Raw genomic sequence first — 25,248 nt, 5'->3', positions numbered from 1 at the left:
TGCAAAATTAAGAGTCTTTTGAAAAGAAAATGATTGCAACTAAATATTCCCCTCTAGACAGTTTGTATGCATTATATTGGGTTAATCTGTGTCCAGAAACGCGACCTACATTGTTTAGTAACTTGCGACGTTAAAATTTATTAACTTATTGAATTCGGCGGATAAGACGTAATGTAACGTCAATTCAGTGAAATCTTGCTGATGAATAATTTTTCCTATCGTATCTAAATCGCTAAACTATATGAAGTTTGGTTTATTTGTCACATACATAGTCAAACAGTATAACTCAGAGTGAAATGGTTTGTGTGTGTGTGTGTGTGTATATATATATATATATATATATATATATATATATATATATATATATATATATGATGAGTGTATGTCTAATATGAAAGCTGTTGAAGAAGAAAAGGCGTTTGAGGCTCTTATTTTGAAACGACCAGGTTATGGCCGAACGCGTGTAGCGGCGGCTATCTTCACAATGTCACGCTGTTGGGCTGTTTTCCTCGTGTTTTCAGCTCTCTTTGATCTCGCGGATTATTAGTGCACATGGCTTGCTTTTTTAGAAGAAGTATTGCGGCGCAGGTAAAGCCCGTTTTGTTACAGTAACCGGCTTGATCTAGTTGGTCCGGTCTAGTGTGTCTGTGCATAGAGCGGAAGTCCTGGTTTCGGGGTGTTAAACTATGTATTAAACTTAACATTCAACTTTTACTCGCGCAGCTGTCAAGGATTTTTGGACAGGATGAAGCCTTTTTCCTTCCACTTGTCTGCGCCGTCCCCGTATCCAAGAGACAGTTAAGTATACGATTCCTCCACAGGGCCAGTGAGCTGCTGTGTGTCTTTACAAAGTTGGTACGGGTGCAGTAATGACACCTTCCTTTCTAATCGTGTTTTCTCCTTCAGTATTTGTCTTGGCCCCCGTGCCTCTAAAACACAACAAAGTGCCCCATAGCTGTTATGTGAACTCTGCCCCTACAGACCAACCCCTGATTTCCGTTTGACGGTCAGCTCCCTGGTGAAGAGCGGCGTGTTGCCACCTGATGGGGACCTGCCGGCTCAGACAGCGTGTCTGGCCCGACAGGTGGGCTTCTGAGCTACCCGAGTCTAGCTAACAAAACCTAGAAAAAGTCCTAGAGCTCTTTTCCAATGCACAATAATTATACAGGGCTTCAGTGTTTTGACTGTTATTTCTGTGTGTGTTGATGGTGTGTCTGGACGGCTAAAGCTGAAAGGGGACGGAGTGGTTGAGGAGGTTATTCCCACCCGAGGAGTGATAAACTTCAGGATAAACAAACTGCTCCTTGCAGAGGTGAAGAGATCTCCTTCTGTCTGCTCCTGCAGACCAACAACAGCCAGACTACTCACTACATTTAGAAAACTTTGGCATTTCTGTTATGTTGTCAAGTTTGTTCAAGTTCAAGTTTGGTTTATTTGTCACATACATAGTTCCAGTTTACAAATGTACATATTTACAGTCACATGGTGGTGGTGGTCCCCACAGTTTATCAGTTTCCCTGATTCAGGGTCCGAATGGCCTGTGGGAAGAAGCTCCTCTTCAGTCTCTCTGTCTTGGTCTTCAGGGAGCGAAAGCGCTTCCCTGACCTCAACAGAGAGAAGAGCCTATTGTTGGGAAGGGTGGGGTCCTTCACAATCCTCCTGGCCTTGGTCTGGCACCGCTTGTAGTAGATGGTCTGCAGGTCAGGAAGTTCCGTATGAGTGATGCACTCTGCTGAATGCACTACCCTTTGGAGTGCTTGTCTGTCCTGCTTGGTGCTGTTCCCAAACCAGACTGTGATGTTCCCCGTGAGGATGCTCTCGATAGTGCTGGTGTAGAAGTTCCGCAGTACCTTGGAGGGCAGTCTGAAGTCTCTTAGGCGTCTGAGATGGTAAAGACGCTGACGAGCCTTCTTTGCCAGGGAGTTGGTGTGGCAGGACCAGGACAGGTCCTGCGAGATGTGAACTCCAAGGTACCTGGAACTATCTACTCTCTCCACCGTGGTTCCACTGATCCTCACAGGTTGGTAGTGCCGCTCCTGCTTCTTGCTGCAATCCACGATCAGCTCTTTTGTCTTACTGACGTTTAGGAGGAGATTATTTTCCTGGCACCAGTTTTCCAGGTGTTTAATCTCCTCCAGGTAGGCCCGCTCATCATTGTCCGAGATCAGGCGCATGACGACAGTATTGTCAGCAAACTTGACAATGACGTTGTTGCTGGAAGTGGCTGTGCAGTCGTAGGTGTACAGTGAGTAGAGCAGGGGGCTTAGGACACAACCCTGAGGAGCTCCAGTGCTGAGGGTGAGGGTGGATGAGGCACAGTTGCCCACCCATACTGATTGTGGTCTGTCTGTTAGGAAGTTGGAGATCCAATCGCACAGGGATGTATGCAGTCCTAGATCCTCTAACTTAGTAGTGAGTAGGGAGGGGATGACAGTGTTAAATGCTGAACTGTAGTTGACAAACAGCATTTTAACATAATTTCCCCTCCCTTCGTCCAGGTGAGTCAGTGTAGTGTGGAGCAGATGTGCAATTGCATCATCAGTGGAGCAGTTGTGGCGGTATGCAAACTGCAGTGGGTCCATGGAGGCTGGCAGTGAAGATGTGATGAAGTCTCTGACTAGCTTTTCAAAGCACTTCATCACGACTGATGTGAGGGCATCAGGGTAGTCATTGCTGTTGTCATGGAGACCAGTGATACTGTTTGTAATAGAGGAGAGTCCATCTGCGATGGTAGGAGTGTAGCATGACTCCTCAGTCTGGAGGTTTTAGTGGAGATGTTCTGTGACTCCTCAGTCTGGAGGTTTTAGTGGAGGTGTTGCGTGACTCCTCAGTCTGGAGGTTTTGGTGGAGATGTAGCATGACTCCTGCCTGCTGGTCTTGCAGAAGCTGCTGACGTCTGTGCACGCGGAGCCCCAGGGCTTTGGCATGCAGAGTGAGATCCTCCAGCGACTGCGCAGAGGGAGAGTCCTGGTGGAGTACAGGTACCATGGCCTGGAGATCACCACGCTTTAAATGCCAGGTCGGGTGTGGTGGTCAGCATCGTTGCTGTTGCATTCATATATTTAATGATGATACATTTAGGAAAACCTTCATATTCTCCAAACTTTCTCAAAGAGCAGAAGGTCTCTGTGTGTTTTTATCTCACAGCTCACCAAATATCGCCAAGAAGTTCCATGCTGGACATCTGCGATCTACCATCATTGGTGAGCCCATCGTAGCCAGGGAGAGGTATAAAGTCGGTGTTCTCTGAGTTGCCAGTAGAGGGAGCCCTTTTCTCATATCTGTGTCTGCTTTAACCAGGAAACTTCATTGCCAACCTGAAGGAGGCCTTGGGTAATGATGTCATCCGGGTAAATTATCTGGGTGACTGGGGGATGCAGTTCGGTAGGTGAACGACCGGTCAGATAAACACTAGCCTTGCACTGTCACTCAATAAATGCTGTTATTGTAATACATAGAGCCCGAGAGTACACAGTCAGATGTGTTATTACTCCTTAAACTGAATAACGCTGATGGAAGTTTCTCAAGTATTGTGAAAGTACCTGCCCACTAGGACACAGGTGAGGGTCAGGGGTCTCACTGTCGTGTGTGTGTGTGTGTGTGTGTGTGTGTGTGTGTGTGTGTGTGTGTGTGTGTCTGTGTCTGTGTGTGTGTGTGTGGGGGGGGGATTCAGGCTTGCTGGGAGCTGGCTTTCAGAGGCTGGGCTCACAGGAGAAGCTGAGAGAGAATGCACTTCAGCACCTGTTTGAGGTGTGTTAGCATGCGCACACACACACACACACACACACACACACACACACTGAGCGATGGAGGGGGCACCATCATGGAGTTGGTGGTCATGTGCCACACAGGTGTATGTCCAGGTGAACCGGGAGGCTGAGCAGGATGAGAGCGTCCGATTGGCTGCAGCAGAGTTCTTCCGACGGCTGGAACAGCATGACCAGCAGGCCCTGTTGCTATGGCAACAGTTCAGAGAGATTAGTGTTAAGGAGTACAGGCGTGTTTATGAGGTAAGAACTCCACCTGTAGACACAGAGTGTACATGCACTCTTACACACACTCACTATTACACACTCACTCTTAGTCTCACTATTACACGCACTCACTCTTACTCATGCTTACACACTCACTCCTACATACTCTCACATTACACTCTCACTATTACACACTCTTACTTATACTCTCTCACCCCTACACACACTCACTATTACACACTCTCACTCTTACACACTCACTCTTACATACTCTCACCCCTACACACATTCACTATTATACACTCACTATTGCACTCTCACTCTTACACACTCTTACACTCTCACTATAACACATTCACTATTATACACTATCACTCTTACACACTCACTCCTACACACTCTCACTATTACACACTGTCACGCTTACACATTCTTTCTCTGTTCCTTTCTCTCTCTCTCTCTCTCTCTCTCTCTCTCTCTCTCTCTCTCTCTCTCTCTCTCTCTCTCTCTCTCTCTCTCTCTCTTTCAGCGTTTGGGGATACACTTTAATCATTACTCTGGAGAATCTTTCCATCAGAGTAAAATTCAGGATGTTCTGACGAGCCTGCAGACACAAGGCCTGCTGAAGACAACAGAGTACGCCCCAATCAGCATGCACACGCATTTTGATTGGTCACTATACAGGAAGCGTTCATAGAGAAATCATTCTGATTGGTTGATTACCAGGAAAGGCACAGGTGTGGTGGATCTGTCTGAAGCAGGTGACATGTCATCTTACTGTACTGTACTGCGCAGTGATGGGACCTCACTCTATATCACCAGGTGTTACACACACACACACACACACACACACACACACACACACACACACACACAGTGTACTGCCACGACTGGCAGGAAATTTGTTTATTTGTTTATTTACAATTTTAAGGGATATTGCTGCAGCTGTGGATCGAAAAGAAATGTTCAGCTTTGATGAGATGATTTATGTGGTAAGATGCACTACATACTCTCTCTAATAGAAAGATACACTACACACTCTTTAATAGAAAGATGCACTACACACACTCTTTAATAGAAAGATGCACTACACACACTCTTTAATAGAAAGATACCCAGATTGAGTCCAGTAGATGGACAAAGTGTGTGTGTATGTGTGTTTGTGTGAGCGATGAGTTCAGTAAGGTGTTCCTCCTTTATCAGACAGATAAGAGTCAGTCTGGTCATTTCTGGCAGCTGTTTCTGATCCTGCGCATGTTGGGACATAGCTGGGCTGAGAGGTGGGTGTGAACCCCTCCTACACTCCTTAACCACGTCCACTGCTTAACCCTGCAGTGACTGTGGTGAGCTTTGCAGAGGGATGGTCTATCAAACACACTCATTTCCTCCCCTGCCAGCTCCTGTCAGGTGGTATAATTGGTCTAAATGGTGTTTGCAGACACTAGTGCACACACCCAGTAAACTCAGACCAAACGTCAGTACACCCGTCAGAACACAGGTACCCCTCGCCTGTCAGTACATCTCAAACCAGCTTACTCCACCCTGACTGACATCACACACAACTGCCCCAGAGAGCAGGAAATAGCTGACAACTGTGGTGTGTTAATGTGTGAGTGTGTGTTTGTGTGTTTTAGGTGTGTCCATGTCCCCTTCGGGCTAGTGCAGGGTATGAGCACACGCAGCGGGGACGTGGTATTCCTGGAAGACGTGCTGGACGAAGCTCGCAACAGGATGCTACAGAACATGCACCAGACCAGGAGTACGAACACACACACCCCAGTCCAGGAGTACAGACGCACACGCACGCGCGCACACGCACACACACACACACACACACAAATACACACCCAGTCCTAGAGTACAGATATACACGCACACACCTCATAGTAAGAAAAGTAAGTTTTTGTTTAATTTTGTAAAACCCATAACCCTAAACCTAACCCTCCACTGTAGTGATTTTCTGAACATAGCACATTCTGTGCGCTCTCTCTCTCTCTCTCTCTCTCTCTCTCGCTCTCTCTCTCTCTCTCTCTCTCTCTCTCGCTCTCTCTCTCTCTCTCTCTCTCTCTCTCTCTCTCTCTCTCTCTCGCTCTCTCTCTCTCTCTCTCTCTCTCTCTCTCTCTCTCTCTCGCTCTCTCTCTCTCTGTCTGCAGCCTCTAAGGAGCTGTCTGACCCTGCCCTCACAGCAGAGCAGATAGGTATCAGTGCTCTGATTGTACAGGTACACCCACTTTGACACATTCTCTTCACATTCGTGCCATCAGGTTCTTCTGTCTGGTTTTGTCTGCCAGCGTTTTATGTCTGCAGGATCTCAGACTCTGAACGGATGAACAAACTGAACATATGTCTGTGAGAACAGCCTAAAACATCATGTCTGTGTGAATAAGGTCTGTGTTAACATGCAGACCTTACAGCTAAATGTAAACGTTGTACTAGGTCATGTGTTTGTGTTTGCTGGCCGATGATGAACGCGATCTTTGCAAACACTTGTCCTGCTTAAACACAGAAGACCCCAGATACAGATGATGTCTCTATGGTTACCAATTCCAACCCTTTTTTCCTTTCAAGTTTGTTCTTTAGAAACCTTCAAAACCTTTGGTCTGAATGAATGCACGGACAACCAGGCTAAAGAACAGTTTCTATCTCCAGGCCATCAGATTACTGAACACTCTATAATCTTGACTCATAAGATTACTGAACACACTACAATCCTGACTCATCAGATTACTGAACACTCTACAATCCTGACTCATCAGATTACTGAACACTCCTTGTATCACCAGTACAGTTCCTATCACCTATTTCATGACTCTTATAGGTTAGTGATACTAATGTCCATGCCCTCATCATCAGCCTTTGACCCTGTGTCAACCTTTGACCCTTTGTTGACTCGGCTGCACATGTGTGTATATTGCATTCTCGTGCTGTAAGACTCACAGTAAACACATAGATGCACATCTGAACACTTTATATTGCTATATTTTTAACTTTTCTACTTGTATCTTGCACTCTACACATAGCACTGAATTTTCTTACTTCTAATGTTTGATTTTCTGCGGTAAATGTACCTCAAGTCTCACTGAGCGTTTCAGTGTGTGATGTCTGACATGCGGTGTGTATAAAAGACTTTGAATTTAGTAATGAGTTTATAGGTTAGCACATTCAGAAGGGCAAGGTCCAGATTTCAGTGCTATGAAATCTCGTTTATATGGTTACTTAAGCAAATTCATAGGTGTATATTTGGATAAAGACGACAGTGTGTTTGAAGACTCCATACTGACCCTATCAGCCTCTGACTGATTACACACAGCCAGGCAGTGTACCATGTCAGTTTTGGGCATCACTGAACACACAGTTTGAAAATGCTTTATATTCTGTATGGTTTGATAGCCTAGCATTCATCTGTGATTGTACCGGACGTGAAGGGACCTGTGTCTGTGTGTTTGTACAGGACTTTAAGGGACCTGTGTGTGTGTGTTTGTACAGGACTTTAAGGGACCTGTGTGTGTGTGTTTGTACAGGACCTTAAGGGACCTGTGTCTGTGTGTCTGTGTGTTTGTACAGGACTTTAAGGGACCACTCATCTCTGATTATAAGTTTAACTGGGACCAGGTGCTCCAGGCTCAGGGGGACACTGGAGTCTTCCTGCAGTACACTCATGCCCGCCTCTGCAGGTCAGCCACACTTTCTACTGTCTGTTCATCCTCACACACACAGCCTGCTAGGCTGAGCCATCACACACAGCCTTGAGTATGAAACAGAACTTCTCTTTGACTAACGTACCATCACCCTGATGGCCAGGGCGAAAGGCTGTGTTGTGCAGCTGTTGATGTTTGAGTGTTTTGCTTGAGTGCAGCTTGTTGAGGACGCAGGCCAGCGTGAGTCACACACACTTCGACCCCTGTCATCTTCAGGACATCAGAAGCCTTTCAACACTGCAGCACCTGTTGAGGTACGTATCTTACTTGCTCAGAGGTACCCCCTGTGGCCACAGGCCAGAATTACATGTGTTAAGATAGTGTAACAGTGTGTTGACTTTACTGGTGACTGACTATGAATGCAAGGGTACAGTTAGCGTTGTCGTCTTTGATCCTCAGTTTATTAGCAGCACTTTCATGACTTATTGGCTCACTAGCATGAATATTACCAGCGGCTCTCGGAGGCCTAACTCGTGCGTGCATCCCCAGGTATGACGAGGTGCTCCTTCAGTCTGCACTCGAGCTGCAGCCACGATACCTGGTCAACTTCCTCATCACTCTGTGGTATGAACCAATCACATCACCCACTGGAAACACATGACCCCCACCTGTCCGTCAGCCACCATCCTGTTTGACATGTACAGAATGTGGATGGTGCGTTTCTATTGTTGGCCCTCCATCAGTCACAGCGAGGGGTGCAAAACCTGACCCTGGGTTCAGTCCCTGATGGTGGAGCAGCTCCGTCAGGTTTAGGTGGGGCTAAAGTGCTCAGAGGTATACAGGCAGGCGACGTATCTACAGAAACGCAGCCCGCATAAATGAGTGTAGCGAATTGGTGGCGATGATGGGAAGATTTAACCAGCTTCATTCCTAGTTGTGTTTCTGCAGTGTGAGGGGTCGGAGTGTGTGTGTGTGTGTGTGTGTGTGTGTGTGTGTCCATTGCAGTGTGAGGAGTCTGAGTGTGTCTTTCTCTGTCCTGCAGCCACTTGGTGTCTTCAGCCCACAGGGATCTGTCCGTGAAGGGAAGCGCACTGAGTGTGGCTCAGGTAAAGCAGACAGGAGCGCTCGTCCTCTCAGACATGCTGGATTACACACCAGAGCTGACACACACGTCAGCACACTTCAGCTCTTTGGGTTTCTTAGTTTTCTTAGTCTGCGATGATGTTGAAGTCCATATAAAATATGGATGTGGCGTTTTCAGTACTAGAGAATGTGTTTTCAGTCTCGTCTCTAAGTACCCATTTTTTCCTCTGACTGACAGGCCAGGCTCCACCTTTTCTCCTGCACATGCTCAGTGTTGGCCAGTGGGATGAGGCTTCTGGGCATCACGCCAGTGCAGAAAATGTGAAATTGTCCACAGAATAAATCAACATGGAGGTCACGTGAGGTTATACATGTTCAAGCACAGCCCCTGTACACAAGATATGAGTAAACCAGTCAATAAATCAGTACTTAATAATACTACACGTGCCTTTAATTGTGTTCCAGATATTTAACAGTGTAACTGGGCTCATTCAGGTCTGTCTTATACCAGCAATATGTTGACATCATGATCACTTACTCGTACATCAGTAAAAGTCTGTATTCTGCTGATGTCAGTTACCAATAATATATTAGTCAGGATTTTTTTTTTATTTTTTTTTTTACAAACACACATATAAGTCTACAATGACTTATGTTAGGTGTTCTATAGCTCAACCAGTAATGCAGAACTAAAACTAAAAGGTTATGTTAGACATGATTCTGTTTTGGTTTTTTGTTTAATTGTAATACAAAGCTTTCAGATGAGTCATGTTTAAAGGTGCATATAAACATATTTTATATGATCTTTATTGCATCATATAAAATTGCACGAGTTCATCTGTAGAATATTTGAAGTCCTACAACTGTAACCAAGGTTTCATTCAGACAAGTATGTGAAGCTGGTCTGTCCTCCTCCATGTCCAACACTCCTCACTTCAATTATAACCAGTCGCACGCTCTCACTCACACACACACAGCCACTGTTATAACCAGTTGCGTGCTCTTGTGCTCAGTTACTGTTATAACTAGTCACAGTTATAACCAGTCGCATGCTCAGTCAGTTATAACCAGTCGCATGCTCAGTTATAACCAGTTGCACACTCAGTCACTGTTATAACCAGTCGCACGCTCTCACACACTCAGTTATAACCAGTCACACGCTCACACAGTCAGTTATAACTAGTTGCACACTCGCACACACCCAGTCACTGTTATAATCAGTCACAAGCTGCCACAGTCACGTTATAACCATGAACACCTGCCGACATACACCACCTTTAATACCAGTCATGGGCTGAAACACGCGTCACTGGTATAACAAGTCATGTGGTGCCACACACACACGGCACTGTTATAAACAGTTGCGTACTGACAGTCACCTTGTGTAACTACAGCACACCTGTGATATGTTGAAACCTGTGCATGTGACCAGCTGGAGCATTTAGTTTCACCTCACCCTCTGACTGGCATCTTATAGCCGCTGAGTGATTTGATTGATTGGTGTTCCATCACTAAAAGCATCCCATTACAAAAAACATAATAAAAAATGTAAATATTAATGAGTAAACCGTATAGTTTGTGGTAGAATGCATACATGATACTGTTCCAGTAAAGATTCCTTCTTCCATAAATACGTTTACCCAAGTAAATACACACTGGTTCAGCCCAGTAGGGTCACGATCTTCTACAGTTCTGAGTTTGGCACTGATGAGGGCGGGTTGCTTGGAAGATGGTGAATGTGAAAACACAGCTGTTAACTCTCCAGCTAGGGACAACATGATCCTGTTCTGAATTAGACATAACGACTCTTCTTTTCCTTATCGACAAATTAAACAAAAAATAAATTTAAAAAAAGTCACTGCACTAGGGAGAAGACAGCTGACTTCTCGCATGAGCGGTTTTCCCGGTTCTGGCTGTTTCGGGCACACACTCACGTCAGCGCACAGACAGGCTCCAATAGGGCCTTTCAGGAAGTTCAGTAAGAAAGCCAAAGTCTTGCATTCTGTTGGTAAAGAGGAAACAGCAGAGCATGCACGGGAGGGGCTCCCCTCTCCCCTCTCCCCAACCACGGCCCTGCTCCTCTCTCAGACGGTCCGTCACATGGGGATTATCTTCTCCCGGGTGGGCTTACTGGCATCAGGTCTTGCCAGCACGCTGGTGTCCTGCTTGGGCAAACCGTACAGGTAAATGGAGATGCAGACGAGCAGGGCTCCAGTGCCAAAAGTCACAGCTGCAAGAGAATGACAGTCATATAGTAACAGTCACACAATCATACAGTAACAGTCATACAGTAACAGTCATACAAGCATATAGTAAGAGTCGCACAATAACAGTCAAAGTAGCATAGTGGGGAGGGGTCGTGTGATGTAACTGGTGTAAACATGGCTGATTCACTCACTGATCTGGAGACCAAACAGCAGGACTGAGGCAACGGTAGACAGCACGATGGCTGCAGCGGCTGAGAAGCTCTTCATAATGTTATCAGTGTATTTCACCACCACTGAGGTGTACAGGCCTCCCACGCTCGCCAGAACTACAACAAAACACAAGCCAACATCCTCATACCTTCATCAGTGCCTGCTGTCTGGAAATGGACACAAGGTTGGATCTCCATAAAACACATTTTAAATACAAAATCTATATTTTTAAAATTCAAGACTACCTAATGGGACACTGTCCTCCACACACAGACACAGGTTGTAAGAGGTACAAGTACTCACAGACCACGAGGCACACCCAGGGGGTGTATCCATAGAAGAAGCCCTGAGCCATCACATGTGGCCCATCTGTCAGGTAGACGCCGATCCCTGTCACCAGGATGCCAGACAGGTACATCTGAATGTTTCGCACCCACAGCGATGTGTCTGAGCTCTTCAGCACCTTCTCAAAGTATACACCTGTCCCACAGGTAATGCAGCACGTTACGCAGGTTTGAACCCCACTGTTTAGAAGATTTCAGTAAAACCCAAACTACAATGGTTACAAAATGATAAAAGCTTTTCATAAAAATATTCCAACCTGCAAACCCGGAACAGAGGACGGCTATGGCAACAGCAAAAAACCCTATAAATGGGCTCTGCACCACCTGAGAAGACATTTAAAGCTACAGCGAGCATTCTCACACCCAGCATTTGAAGCTACAGTGAGCATCCTCACACCCAGTGTCATACTCCTCTTAAACACTTTAATTTGTCTTGTTCTCACACTGGATCATATATACTGTGAAGAGTCCTACAGAAACAGTGCCATCTCTGACTTATGAACATATTTCAGAATGGCCTCTCAGTCTCTATAACTAATGCTCATTCTTTGTTTATACATCACATTCCATAAGATTTCATTTCCCTGTGTGTAAAGGTATATTCCTGTTATCAGGAAGAGGTTGGATTGTTAACTTAGTGTTGTTTGTGGAACTTGCCAAGAGAAACGTGAGATTCTTCGGTTTGCTCTCAAACATTCACAGAAGCGTCTGAATCAACATCCTTCAGAACTGTAAATACATTGACTGTTCTGCGACATTTCAGCCCTTCATATCCACAATACTAATACATCACAGTTATTACTATTATTGTACTTCTAATAATATCCATGAAACTGAAATAACAAACATTATATTCACAGAGAACAAGTGAGCAGCAGAAACCTACACTATAGCTGGGTTTAATCTAGGTCTAATCCTAAAACTATAACTCTATAACTGGGTTTAATCTAGGCCGCCTAATCCTATAACTATAACACTATAACTGGGTTTAATCTATGTCTCTTAATCATAAAACACAAAATATCTGAAGCCTCCGATGAATCTCAAAAGCAGTAGCGTCCTGAACTTTACAGGTGATAGGTGATCAGGTGCAGTCTCACCTGAACTTTAGTGAGTTCTGCAGGCTTCCACTGCACAAGCGTGACGCCGACACACAGCATGAAGACAGAGAACCACTGCAGCTGGCTGAGAGAGCGATGCAACATGAGCACTGTGCACAGGGCCGTGCACGGAATCTTCAGCTGGTACGTCACCTAGCAGCGTTACAGTAACAGCACATGTTACAGGCCCAGCACAGGATGACAGCACCAGTACTGTTACAGGAACACTACACTGTCACGGTAAAGCTACAGCGTTACAGGAATGGCACAGTTTAACAGCATTAATGGAACACAGTGGTCATGGTAACGTGACAACATAACAGGGCTAGCACAGCTTAACAGTAACACTACAGCGTTGCAGGATATATACTGTTACAGGACCAGGACAGTGTCACGGTAACACTACAACATTACAGGACCAGTACAGTGTCACGGTAGTACTACAACTTTATAGGATCAGTTCAGTGGTGCAGTAAGGCATTTCTGTGGCTGGTACCTGATACACCGCTGCATCCAGGTTGCTCAGGGCGATGAAGGCCATGTTGTTCTGGATGGCGTACACTATGGACGGCACGCTCAACTTCAGCAGTTCTCTGGGACTCCTGACCACGTGGTCTACTAGTGCACTCTTCCAGCGGCTGAAACCTCCCGACTCTCTGGGTACGGGCATGAAGAAGACGCTTAATTAATCAGGCAGAAAGAGAAACAGTTTCTCGCCAAAACAGGCAACACCAAGGATAAAGGTCAGGCAACGAGGGGTAAAATTTAAAATGGACGCTGTAGACGAGCGGGTCTCTACGTCCACGGATTTCAAACAAAGAGTAATTACAGTATTGTGAGCACAGCATGTTCCCGCAGGGAACTGTGACGTGTGTTTACTTCGTGTTGTTACTCGCCAGTGTGGCACTGTGTCAACACATGCCTGCTGGGCATGTACCTGTCAGCCAATGAGACGACCATTAATCAGTTCTACACCCACCTACCGATGACAGGTGGAGACCGGTGTGTGTGTGGGTGTGTCCCCCTCACCTGGCCAGCATTCCCAAACTGAGGGCCAGTTTTATGACTTCAGCCATGCACACCGCGGTCGTGGAGAAGTACATGTCCGACGACACCGTCCTGGTGTACCGCAGGGTCACGGTGTAGGTCGCCGCCACCAGCGTCATCACCGTCAGGCAGTACACCTTGAACACCACGCTCGCGGGCTCTGCGCGAGAACACGCGCCGTCCGTTAACCAGGTTAAAACGTCTCGCGCCGGAGCGGCCAACGTTTCGGGTTACGTGTAATACACGAACGACCAACGGTTCATTCAAAACAAACGTGTCACATATAGCTGGCTAGATTACTTAGCTATCCAGTTACTTACGTTTCCCATTCATAGCAGCGCAGACGATCTCCGATTGCCAGTTAGTTAGTTAGTTAGTTAGGTGTTAGTTAAGGATTAGTTAGTTAGTTGTGTGTTAGTTAAGGATTAGTTAGTTAGTTATGTGTTAGTTAAGGATAATCGTCGATTTGATTATATATATATAAACATAACTACTAATTTTTAAGCTGGTTAAATAACTACTGGGTTAATGTTTAAACTGATTAAATAACTACTCATGTTTAAGATGGCTAAATAACTACTCATGTTTAGGATGGTTAAATAACTACTGATGTTTAAGATGGTTAAATACTGATGTTAGTTACCACCGAGATTACACGAACACAACGTAACGTTCAGATAATGTTAACTCATTACGAGCCTTCTTGTAACATCATAGCGTTAACGAGAATTTCTAATCATTTTACTTACCATTAGCCATTGCTGAATATTTTATGTAAATTGTGGTTTTTAGTTTGGTAATTAGCTATGTAATTTTAATAAAGCAACTGTCAACATGATCAGTTTGTTAGCTGGCTACGATAGCCATTTTAAAAATGATGAGAAGATGATGCAGTGAAGTCACGGTAGACGGCACGCGGCAACAGGACACTTTCAAAATAAAAGTCTGCACCTCGCCACCTAAGATATTCATACCTGGTTCACTACTCCTGACTAGACCGTCTTAGTACCCTTAATTTGATCAGTGCATATTGTTCAAACATCGGCTTTGTTCATTTCAAAATGTAATGAGCATGCTTTATGTCTAATAAATGCTAGCGAGATTTGCGCGAGTTATTGAAAGGCCTTAACGACTAACACAACCTTAAGAATTTATTTTGAGCACTATTGTACCACTAGTCCCCATTCCAGCGCGACTTTCTAGATTCTGATACCACCTACCAATTAGTTAAAAATAAACACAAACCTCCTCCAGTCTTCCTTAAATTCACATTTAACCTCTACTATTAAAAATGTGTTATCATTTATTTATCATTCTCATAGCAAACAGGAGTTGTTTAGACTTTTTGTGGTCATTTTTTAAACAGTCCCAGCTGATCTTGCCTGTTTCAGGCATGATATTGAACAATACACACTAAGAAAATATCAGAAATCCTTATATTCTGTAATTCAAGTGAGATACACAATTCACACAATAAAGTATACAATAATGTATTAAGTCACAAGTCAGCTTTGAGTTCAGATCTCTCAGTTTAATGTAGATTTCATTTGTGAAACAGAACGGAACAGTTTGTCACACTAGTTAATGAAGACAGAGCCTGTTGTGTCCTCACTAAACGTGCCTGCCGTGTGTCTGCAGAGTGTGTTTCAGCAGGTGGGTTGCAAAGGTTTACACGCTCAAACACATTTACATACTCAAACATTTACTCACTCAAACATTTACGCACTCAAATACATTTACATACTCAAATACATTCAAGGAAAAATAAAAGCAGATATAATTATATCTGAGACTTTTGGCGGTCTTTAAGGTGATCAGCTTGATAAAAACCCCACCCCCAGTCAGAGCAGGAACAAGGTTTCTCTCCTGTACGTGTCCACATGTGCTTCGTCAGATGTCTGCTGCAGCAGAAGCTTGGAGCGGAAGTATGACTTCAGCCCACTGTGTGCATGTGAATTTTCAGTTCTTCTGCGGATTTAAAACTTTTTCCACAGTTGGAGCTTTGATGCGGCTTTTCCCCAGTATGAATTTTCAGTGTTCCTGGCCATATAAAACTCTCCCTGTGCAGACCTCACTGGTGTGGTTCCCAGTGTCATTACACTGGGAACAATAATGACTCTTCCATGTCTTTATCTCCAGGGCTGCACGGTTTCAAAGTGTCTGTGTTATCAAACTCTTCACTATTCGTCTCTAAATCTCCTTTAAGAACCATGACAAGCTATCAGTTGAAAAATAACAAGAAATTGCATATTATTATTAAAGAGGATCATATCTTTTTTCCTCTGTGTTATCAAAATAGAAAATTTTACATTACATTACCTTTCCACGTTTACAGCATTTAGCAGACGCTCTCATCTAGAGCGACTTCACAGTAGGTCAGAGTTCACGATGCCATTGAACAAGAATACCGCTGAAATACAGGGATCAGTGCTGATGCCTAGAAGTGTAATACACCCACAGCAAAGGCAAAGAAAAGTAGAAGAAAGGCCAACTGCTTCTTTCCGGAGGCTGACTTCTCAATGCAGTCCAATCTTTGTCTCAAACATGTCTCCCTTTGGCTTTGAACCTGACACAAGGAATTTAATTCATTCTTTAAGTGGTAAACCAACACAAAAGCAGGTTAGCAGAAGGCAGTAGTGCAGCTGTTCTCAGTGAGACTCACCGTCCTATGAAATTCAAAGTTCTCTTCATTCAAAGAGATTTCACTCTGCAACTTTCTTGCTTCCTTTTGAATACCTTCACATCTTGTACAAAAATGTATATCGATTATGACTGTTTCATTGTTGTTTTAATATATATACAAATATATTTACATTTACGGCATTTAGCAGACACCCTTATCCAGAGCGACTTACAAAAATGTTGTCATTTCCTCATAGAATATATCCTAGGTAGGTTAGAGTCCATGATACCAATGATCTAGGATACTTTAGAAACATATTGATGCAGTTTACTGCTATACAAATATACTTGCCTTGCCTAGAGGTATCAGATATGGACCCCAAAACCCAGGGAATTGGGTCTGTGTCACCGCCAACATATTTTTGGTCTTTTGGCTAATGATTAAGTTAATTTAAAAACCATATTACTAATTTTAATAGTGATTATATATTACACAACATAAACAATTAATGTGTGCATACATATAAAGGAATAATGGTTTAGCTGAATTTTTACATTCTTATTGTTGTTCTAAAATGGCTTTGTTTTGTCTGTGTTCAGTCATGCACTTTCCATGTGCCTGCTTCAGATCTATGTGTTCTATCTGCAGAATGAACTGGCCTCTCTGACCTGCAGTTGTATTTAATGTCATAACTGAAGATTTTGGATTAGTTGAAATCACGACAACATCCCTGCCTGCACCACCACCCCTTCTCCTCTCTCTCTCTCTCTCTCTCTCTCTCTCTCTCTCTCTCTCTCTCACACACACACACACACACACACACACACACACACACACACACACACACACACACACACACGCACATACCTCAGGCCAACAAATACCTTCCCTCTGTTGCTAATCACCTAGAGCTTCTCTGACTACAGATGTCTCTGGTCTCTCGATTAGGGGGCTGCTCTCCGAGCTTGTAGAGAGAACAGACTGGGCAGAGTGGGTGACTGGTGCACATAGATAGAACAACCATCTATAGAACCTCATACTAACTGAACAGGACTGCAGATCTGTGCAGGGAGGAACGTGACCTCCCCTGTAACACTGAGATGTGTGCAGGGAGGAAAGTGAGCCTTCCCTGCAACAAAACCCCCACCATCAGAGAGGGACGGGTAGAACAGTGTAAACACCTCAGTCAGGGCTACAGCACAGCAAAGGTCAGAAGCCAGAACATAAAACAACTGATATATTTGGTCAAGGACCGTCCAGCGTACCATAAACTCACCATAAACTCATAAGCCTGAGCTCTAGGCAATTCATTGTCAGTTTTGTCAATGTATTATTGTTAGAGATCTTTAATTAGCATACAAAACTGTTAGCTCATGTTAAATGTGGACCAAATAATAGGCAATTACAGCAACAGTGATTATACACAAAAGCATGAATCCATGACTTGTAGACATCCAAGCCGCTTCACTTTCCATCAGTCATGATGACACACATTTTGTTAAACAGTAACTGTGAGCACCTACTAAAACAGGTGATTTAAACAAGCTCTTGTAGAAGCGGTTTCAGAATAAAAGTCTTACCAGGTCCCTACTAAGAAGTATATTTTTTTCCAATAAACCAAGATAACAAATTAAATAAATTAAAACAGACAAGAGTTTCTGCTGTGTGGCAATTATTCAGTTGTAGAACCTACAGACCCTATCGGTACCTAGAACAACCTACAGAACCTGTCAGTACCTAGACTTCTGCTATGTCATCTTCTGGAAAGCCCTACACACAAAGGTACCCAGTGCTCTGACTGAGCCAGCTTCAGGTATCAAATCCAGTAGATCAGGAACAGCTGGGTCATTTCATTGTCCATTGGTCCCGTGCTCCATGTCGGAGGCCTGAGAACCAGCCCCGTGACAGAAAGGGAAAGCCTCCATTACTCACACATCCTGCTCTGACCTGATTCAACCCGTCGACGCTTAAGACCTGAATCTCTCCTCCATCATCAGTTGTTACCAGTAAAGTGAGTGTAATGTGCATGCATTAGAACTGGATTAATGTGCATGGATTTAGAACAGAAATTATAGCAATAGAATATAATCTTCACATCTCAAAGTTCAGGTCAAGTTCAGGTCATCTGTATTTTCTTTGACAGTGTTTTGTTGCTTTCCCTCGGCGGGCCTTATGCTTCGGCTGGCCTGGTTGCTATGGTAAAGACCTGCAATACAAAGTCTGTGATTGGTTGTACAGCAGTCTGGATGACTGCTCACTGGCATTGTCCACTATACAATCTGGTGGCACCAATATCAGGAAAATGAGAAATGTAAAATAATTGTCTTTACCTTAATAAGGCCGTGTTGGCAGTCATCAATCCTAATCTCATACATGGTATTGGGCTGCAGATTTGATATCTCCAGCATTTCTTTGCCTTTTGCCCACATCACCCTTTGCTCCTTTGACTGGTGTCTAACTGTTACTTCCCTGAATGAAACTGTCAGCAGTATCATTTCTGCACATGTTGACTGTCTCACGGTTATGGTGCGTTCACTGACACTAACCACCTCTGGCTCAAAAGGGTTTTGGCAATTACACTACACAAGCGACTATTTTCATATAACCTCACAGAGGCACCTGCACGATAAGGGTAGTGGACGTAGCTGACGATGGGTAAAGGTTTGACATTGGACTTCGAGACGTATCTGAGGATGCCGGTTGCAAGGGATGCAATGGGTGAAATCAAAAATAAGAAACAAATGCCTGCCATGGCTGGAATTTCTGAAATGGTGAAAATGTCACAATCATTCTTAGCTTTGTTACAAAACCATTTAAGAGACTGTCGTATAGCTCAGGATTTCAGGAGATTTATACCAAGGCAGACTTTGGTCTTTGCCTGAAATCCATGGATCGCTGGGTAAACTTTCCATTTTTGTGAACTTCTCAGAGCCCAGACATAGACTGAGGGACCTTAGATAGTGACAATCTTCTCCAAAAGAGGTGAAAACAAAGGCCAGAACTGACGTGTACTTAGGATCCAACAGCACTTTGTTCAAGTCCTCAGGAGCCACAACCTGAAGTTGTGAGATCTGGTTTGACTGAATTTCAGTTATGTAATATATGATTACATTTATTTCTGTCTCCTTTTCTCTTAGCCAGTTGTCCACTTTATTGCATGCAAAGGATGATTCTTCATGAACTTTTAACAGGTTTTCTAACTTTTCTTCTTCTTCCTGTCCTCTTCTGATGGCTGGGAGGACACCTCTGAGGTTTTTCTTCAGCACCAGTGTATATTTCAGGAAGTCCTTTCTAAATGTTTCTATTATTTTAGTAATATCTGTGGCTCCAATGGCCTTGCTGTCTTCATGCAGCTCGTCGACCTCATCTGTGTTGAATGCAGCTGCGTCATTAACTGCTGAATTTGGATACAGTTGAATTCACTGATTTCGCAAATCAGCTCTGGAGCTGAAGAGAGAAACTGCGTTAGAGGGATCAGCCACACTTTCTTGGGTACCACTTCCTCTTTACCATCTCCCAGGAGTTTGGGGAATTTTTAAAAAACTTTAATAGCTTTTTCAAACATGACAGGGTTCTCTTCTAATTCAAAATCACCATGGAAACTGCAGGTAAAATTCTTCACTTTGTCCTTCTCTTCATCTGTCATTCTAACCTTTCCGTCAGTAGTGATCAAACTGATCTTTCTGAGCACCACATGTATGTTTCCCTGAACATTTAGTTTGTCTTTCTCATCTGACACCTTCTCGCTGAACACCATTAGTGCTTCTGCACCATAATCCACTTGTGCAATAACGTGGGTGGCACACAACTCTTTGACATCCTTGGGGGTCACGTTTCCCAAACCATTCAAGGCAAGATGCTCAGATTTAGTGATGACACTGTACTGGAGAGCTGCTCTACACTCACTTGTACAGGAGGACATGTCGTTCAGGTAGCAGGCTGATCCTTTCACCTCTACTAACCCAGCTAGATAACTGACACTCAGAGAGGCGTTTATTTTTAAGACTTGTGCTTTTTCTTGCAGTGAGTCAGATAAAGTTATGCAGGAAAATGTTTCTGGACTTGCTGTCACAACTTTTTTTGTCAATGATGTCCTTGCTCCACAAGTAGTCCCCTAAAGAGACAGAAGTCTGTTTGTTGATGTGATTAAGGCATTTTGGTCAGAGGCGGAAATCATTCTCCTACCTGGAATGAAAGAATCATTGGAATGAAAGATGTATGAAAGATCATACAACATCCCCAGATAAAGATGTCTTCTGATCGCTGCAATGGTCACTGACTTCTGTTCACTATTCATGTCAGAACTTATCAGGAACCCAAAACAAACAAGAAAAAGGAGAAACCATTCAGTTCCGAAACAAGCAATTCTACACAATAATGAGTTTCCCTTCAGCTATTTCATGCCATCTACTTTACAGTATGTTCAAGCCAAAATATATTATATAAACAAGCAGGCAACTGTAGGGGAGGAAGACAGCTTTTCACAGCCAGGACCAGCACTGCACTGGGTGGAACATCTACCTGCTTGTGTCCCAAATGCAGCAGAGGGGGACGGTACTGGAGGTCCTAGGACAAGAAGCAGAAAAGGAGCACGAAGGGTTCTGTGCAGTCAGCAGCTGGTGGAAACAACCTCCAGAATATTCCTTAACCTTTCCGAGCAGCTAATAATATTTTGAAATTATGCTCTTTCAAGGACATTCTGCTTTTCATAACCTTTACAGGTAAACAGAAAATGGGGTTTAAGCAAAACTGTAGCCATCCCCTTGTCGAAGTCTCCCCTTCACATTATCATCATGTGTTTCCTTTGCTTGTTTTTATTGATGTTCACTTCCATCTGCTTTGTTTTCATCTTCTTGGCTCTGACCCTTATCACCTCAGTCCCCGTTCTGTGTCTGTCCACCGCTGCATTGTTTCCTTCATCGGTAGCATCCGCGTATAAATCCTGCGTTTCTCTGCCTTGTGGCATGTCACCTACGTTTGGGTTTTGTGTTTCGTTTCTTTTAAAGCTTCTGCTTGGGTCTCAGTGATTCTATTTATTCTGACACTCCACAAAAACCAAGCAGAGCTTTGAGAATATAAGCACTGGTGTCCTTCCTGTGGACTGGAACTCAGGGGAGTGGGACACAGAAACCTGATCCAGATACAGTGCAGATGTTTCACTTCCACGGTTATAACACTGAAATGTAACGAACTGAACAATTGCTTTACATGCCAACAGTCATGCTGTATTCAGAAGTGTTTTTACATACTGGATAACCTACAGTATGTGTGTGACTGGATAAAATGGATGTCACTGTATGAAATAATTTGTTACTGCATTGTAAAATAAATATTAATAAAAATGAAAAAGGGACATGATCTTGGCTCTTTTGGTTCCGAGAATTATGCACTACACCTCTGGCTGTAGGTCTGCATGCTGATGTCATCCAACTGTGGAGGACCACACGGTTCACGGTGCCATTTGAGAAATGAGCATCAATCATAAATCATTCATAAATCGATCATAAATCAGTCATAAATCAATCATAAATCCGTTAGCGTTGATTCATCGTGTCTTTCCCTTCTTTAGTCGAAGGAATTAGCTAAGACGCGAGGAAACGAGGAGAAACAATGAAAGATCCACCTACTGCGTCTCTTGAGAAGTTGCAGGGAAATCACATGACTTTACTGTAAATAATCACAGCACAGGACCCCGTAAAATCAAAATGACATTGAAAATGTTACGACTGGACGTTGCAGCGGCTGATTAACATTCTTAGTGGATGTTACGTGTTACAGGATAAGAATAAGTTACAGGTTCCGTTAAAACGGACAGACACTGCCTGCAGCTCACGTGAGCGACATCGCGACGTTTGCGTTCTTCGTTACGGATGAAGAGGACACAATATCGAAGGTGAAAGATTTATGTAATCGCCTGTAGGCTAAAAAAACATTCCTGATCATTGTCGCAAATTTATTTTCCTAATCCAAATTTGTTTTCTTAATTCACGTTTGCTTTCCTAATCCACGGTGGTGAAAATTTCACCACAAATGATTAAACAAAGTTCCTCACAACTTCTACACTACAATAACACGCCTTCTCAGATATGAGTGTTAACATTAACATCCAGCTCATTAACATTAATGCTCCTAGGACAAGAAGCAGAAAAGGAGCACGAAGGGTTCTGTGCCAGTCAGCAGCTGGTGGAAACAACTTCCAGAATATTCCTTAACCTTACCGAGCAGCTAATAATATTTTGAAATTATGCTCTTTCAAGGACATTCTGCTTTTCATAACCTTTACAGGTAAACAGAAAATGGGGTTTAAGCAAAACTGTAGCCATCCCCTTGTCGAAGTCTCCCCTTCACATTATCATCATGTGTTTCCTTTGCTTGTTTTTATTGATGTTCACTTCCATCTGCTTTGTTTTCATCTTCTTGGCTCTGACCCTTATCACCTCAGTCCCCGTTCTGAGTCTGTCCACCTCTGCATTGTTTCCTTCATCGGTAGCATCCGCGTATAAATCCTGCGTTTCTCTGCCTTGTGGCATGTCACCTACGTTTGGGTTTTGTGTTTCGTTTCTTTTAAAGCTTCTGCTTGGGTCTCAGTGATTCTATTTATTCTGACACTCCACAAAAACCAAGCAGAGCTTTGAGAATATAAGCACTGGTGTCCTTCCTGTGGACTGGAACTCAGGGGAGTGGGACACAGAAACCTGATCCAGATACAGTGCAGATGTTTCACTTCCACGGTTATAACACTGAAATGTAACGAACTGAACAATTGCTTTACATGCCAACAGTCATGCTGTATTCAGAAGTGTTTTTACATACTGGATAACCTACAGTATGTGTGTGACTGGATAAAATGGATGTCACTGTATGAAATAATGTGTGTCGCTGGATAAAATGGATGTCACTGTATGAAATAATTTGTCACTGCATTGTAAAATAAATATTAATAAAAATGAAAAAGGGACATGATCTTGGCTCTTTTGGTTCCGAGAATTATGCACTACACCTCTGGCTGTAGGTCTGCATGCTGATGTCATCCAACTGTGGAGGACCACACGGTTCACGGTGCCATTTGAGAAATGAGCATCAATCATAAATCATTCATAAATCGATCATAAATCAGTCATAAATCAATCATAAATCCGTTAGCGTTGATTCATCGTGTCTTTCCCTTCTTTAGTCGAAGGAATTAGCTAAGACGCGAGGAAACGAGGAGAAACAATGAAAGATCCACCTACTGCGTCTCTTGAGAAGTTGCAGGGAAATCACATGACTTTACTGTAAATAATCACAGCACAGGACCCCGTAAAATCAAAATGACATTGAAAATGTTACGACTGGACGTTGCAGCGGCTGATTAACATTCTTAGTGGATGTTACGTGTTACAGGATAAGAATAAGTTACAGGATAAGAATTATCCTGTAACACTCCCGGTTCCGTTAAAACGGACAGACACTGCCTGCAGCCCACGTGAGCGACATCGCGACGTTTGCGTTCTTCGTTACGGATGAAGAGGACACAATATCGAAGGTGAAAGATTTATGTAATCGCCTGTAGGCTAAAAAAACATTCCTGATCATTGTCGCAAATTTATTTTCCTAATCCAAATTTGTTTTCTTAATTCACGTTTGCTTTCCTAATCCACGGTGGTGAAAATTTCACCACAAATGATTAAACAAAGTTCCTCACAACTTCTACACTACAATAACACGCCTTCTCAGATATGAGTGTTAACATTAACATCCAGCTCATTAACATTAATATCCAGCTCATTAACATTAACACTCATCTCATTAACATTAACATTCAGCTCATTACAGTCTGTGGGAAGTTGTACAGCATCCTGGGAGTACAGCCTCTCTCTCTGAGCCAGTGGCAGACACACATGTACATTTCACTCGACACTTTTATCCAAAGCAACTTCCAATTCTGACTGAACACATCTTGAGTAATTGAGGGTTAAAGGTCTTGTTCAGGGGCCCAACAGTGGTAACCTGACAGTGGTGGGACTTGAACTGACAACCTTCTGATTACTAGTCCAGTACCTTACCACTACCACCACAGTGTAAATTCCAGTGTAAACCCAGCAGGAGCTCCAGGGTCACAGGCCAGCGTGTAGACCCCAGAACTCAAACCAAACACGTTGAAGTCACACAGAACTGGTACCAACTCCCAGTCTGAGTTAGATGTGCATGAATGCACAAATATTTAAACATGTCTGTTCTGTCATGCTTACAGTTGAGCTGTACCACTATATCTGGCAGCACTGTCTGTGTTAAGTCTGTGTACAGTAAGTGTGTAGATTCAATAAACATAGCGATACATTCACAGTCATACAGATTCAGCAAGCAGAGTGATCCCTTCCTATTGCAAGATACACTGATAAATGGGTCAATAGGTGTGTAAATAAACTATAAACAAAACAATGTGTGTGTGAATATAAGAAAGACATTATAAATGTTTACGTGAGAGAGAGAGAGAGAGAGAGAGAGAGAGAGAGAGAGAGAGAGAGAGAGAGAGAGAGAGAGAGAGAGTGTTTAAGCTGACTGGCATATATCATTACGAGCTGGCTACAGCACCTCACAGGTAAACTGACACCCCCCCCCCCCCCGTTACTATGGTGACGCAGGTGAAGGACCGCTGGTGAGAGGACACATTCACCTGTCTACCGCTTTACCTTCAGTTACAGTGGACAGGCTGGTTCTGTGAATGTAGAGTGCTGTTTGTTTGACTAGGGTTAGGCTTAGGGGTTAGGGGTGGTTTGTGGATGTCTCTCCCATGATTGGTGTCCCAAGGGAGCATGAGTGGTAGTGAAATATTGATGCTGTAGAAGGTTCTCTCTCTCTATCTCTCTCTCTCTCAGACAGCACACTTCATACCACACGCGGGGGTCTCTACACCCGCCTCAGAGCAAGAACCACGGACGCCTCTACTGGTGAGTTCCATCTCTCTCTCTCTCTCTCTCTCTCTCTCTCTCTCTCTCTCTCTCTCTCTCTCTCTCTCTCTCTCTCTCTCTCTCTCTCTCTG

The 25,248-nt window shown here is 43.7% G+C and overlaps 2 protein-coding genes and 1 pseudogene across 5 annotated transcripts; 1 reads left to right on the top strand and 2 right to left on the bottom strand.

Annotated features, from left to right (window-relative positions):
• Nucleotides 1-443: 443 nt before the first annotated feature.
• On the top strand, nucleotides 444-9,133 carry rars2 (arginyl-tRNA synthetase 2, mitochondrial). Of its 3 annotated transcripts, XM_027018999.2 has the most exons (20): nucleotides 444-588; nucleotides 724-797; nucleotides 982-1,084; nucleotides 1,229-1,312; nucleotides 2,884-2,981; nucleotides 3,148-3,203; nucleotides 3,301-3,384; nucleotides 3,674-3,750; nucleotides 3,852-4,010; nucleotides 4,504-4,610; nucleotides 4,701-4,796; nucleotides 4,906-4,966; nucleotides 5,178-5,254; nucleotides 5,609-5,733; nucleotides 6,128-6,195; nucleotides 7,539-7,648; nucleotides 7,831-7,926; nucleotides 8,162-8,236; nucleotides 8,655-8,718; nucleotides 8,934-9,133. In XM_027018999.2, exons 1-20 carry the CDS (start codon nucleotides 553-555, stop codon nucleotides 9,018-9,020), a joined length of 1,737 nt encoding a protein of 578 aa, XP_026874800.2. In that variant the 5' UTR covers nucleotides 444-552; the 3' UTR covers nucleotides 9,021-9,133. The 3 variants fall into 3 exon arrangements, with proteins under 3 accessions (XP_026874800.2, XP_035384897.1, XP_026874801.2); XM_035529004.1 differs by lacking the exons at nucleotides 444-588; nucleotides 724-797; nucleotides 982-1,084; nucleotides 1,229-1,312 and adding an exon at nucleotides 1,997-2,020; XM_027019000.2 differs by lacking the exons at nucleotides 444-588; nucleotides 724-797; nucleotides 982-1,084; nucleotides 1,229-1,312 and having other exon boundaries at nucleotides 2,938-3,019.
• slc35a1 (solute carrier family 35 member A1) lies at nucleotides 9,125-14,472 on the bottom strand. Of its 2 annotated transcripts, XM_035529037.1 has the most exons (9): nucleotides 14,353-14,472; nucleotides 13,924-14,232; nucleotides 13,586-13,763; nucleotides 13,053-13,212; nucleotides 12,557-12,709; nucleotides 11,714-11,780; nucleotides 11,416-11,592; nucleotides 11,094-11,228; nucleotides 9,125-10,925 (listed from the first exon to the last, which is right to left on the bottom strand). In XM_035529037.1, the coding sequence occupies exons 2-9, from the start codon at nucleotides 13,934-13,936 to the stop codon at nucleotides 10,792-10,794; spliced, it is 1,017 nt and encodes a 338-aa protein (XP_035384930.1). In that variant the 5' UTR covers nucleotides 13,937-14,232; nucleotides 14,353-14,472; the 3' UTR covers nucleotides 9,125-10,791. The 2 variants fall into 2 exon arrangements, with proteins under 2 accessions (XP_035384930.1, XP_026874803.2); XM_027019002.2 differs by lacking the exon at nucleotides 13,924-14,232.
• Nucleotides 14,473-18,762: 4,290 nt separating this feature from the next.
• Nucleotides 18,763-21,192, bottom strand: LOC113582935 (annotated as a pseudogene).
• Nucleotides 21,193-25,248: the final 4,056 nt, after the last annotated feature.

Source organism: Electrophorus electricus, chromosome 8, assembly GCF_013358815.1.
Source record: "Electrophorus electricus isolate fEleEle1 chromosome 8, fEleEle1.pri, whole genome shotgun sequence".
Lineage (NCBI taxonomy): Eukaryota > Metazoa > Chordata > Actinopteri > Gymnotiformes > Gymnotidae > Electrophorus > Electrophorus electricus.
Note: the sequence above shows the minus strand (reverse complement) of the source record. Positions and strands in the feature narration are given on the sequence as shown.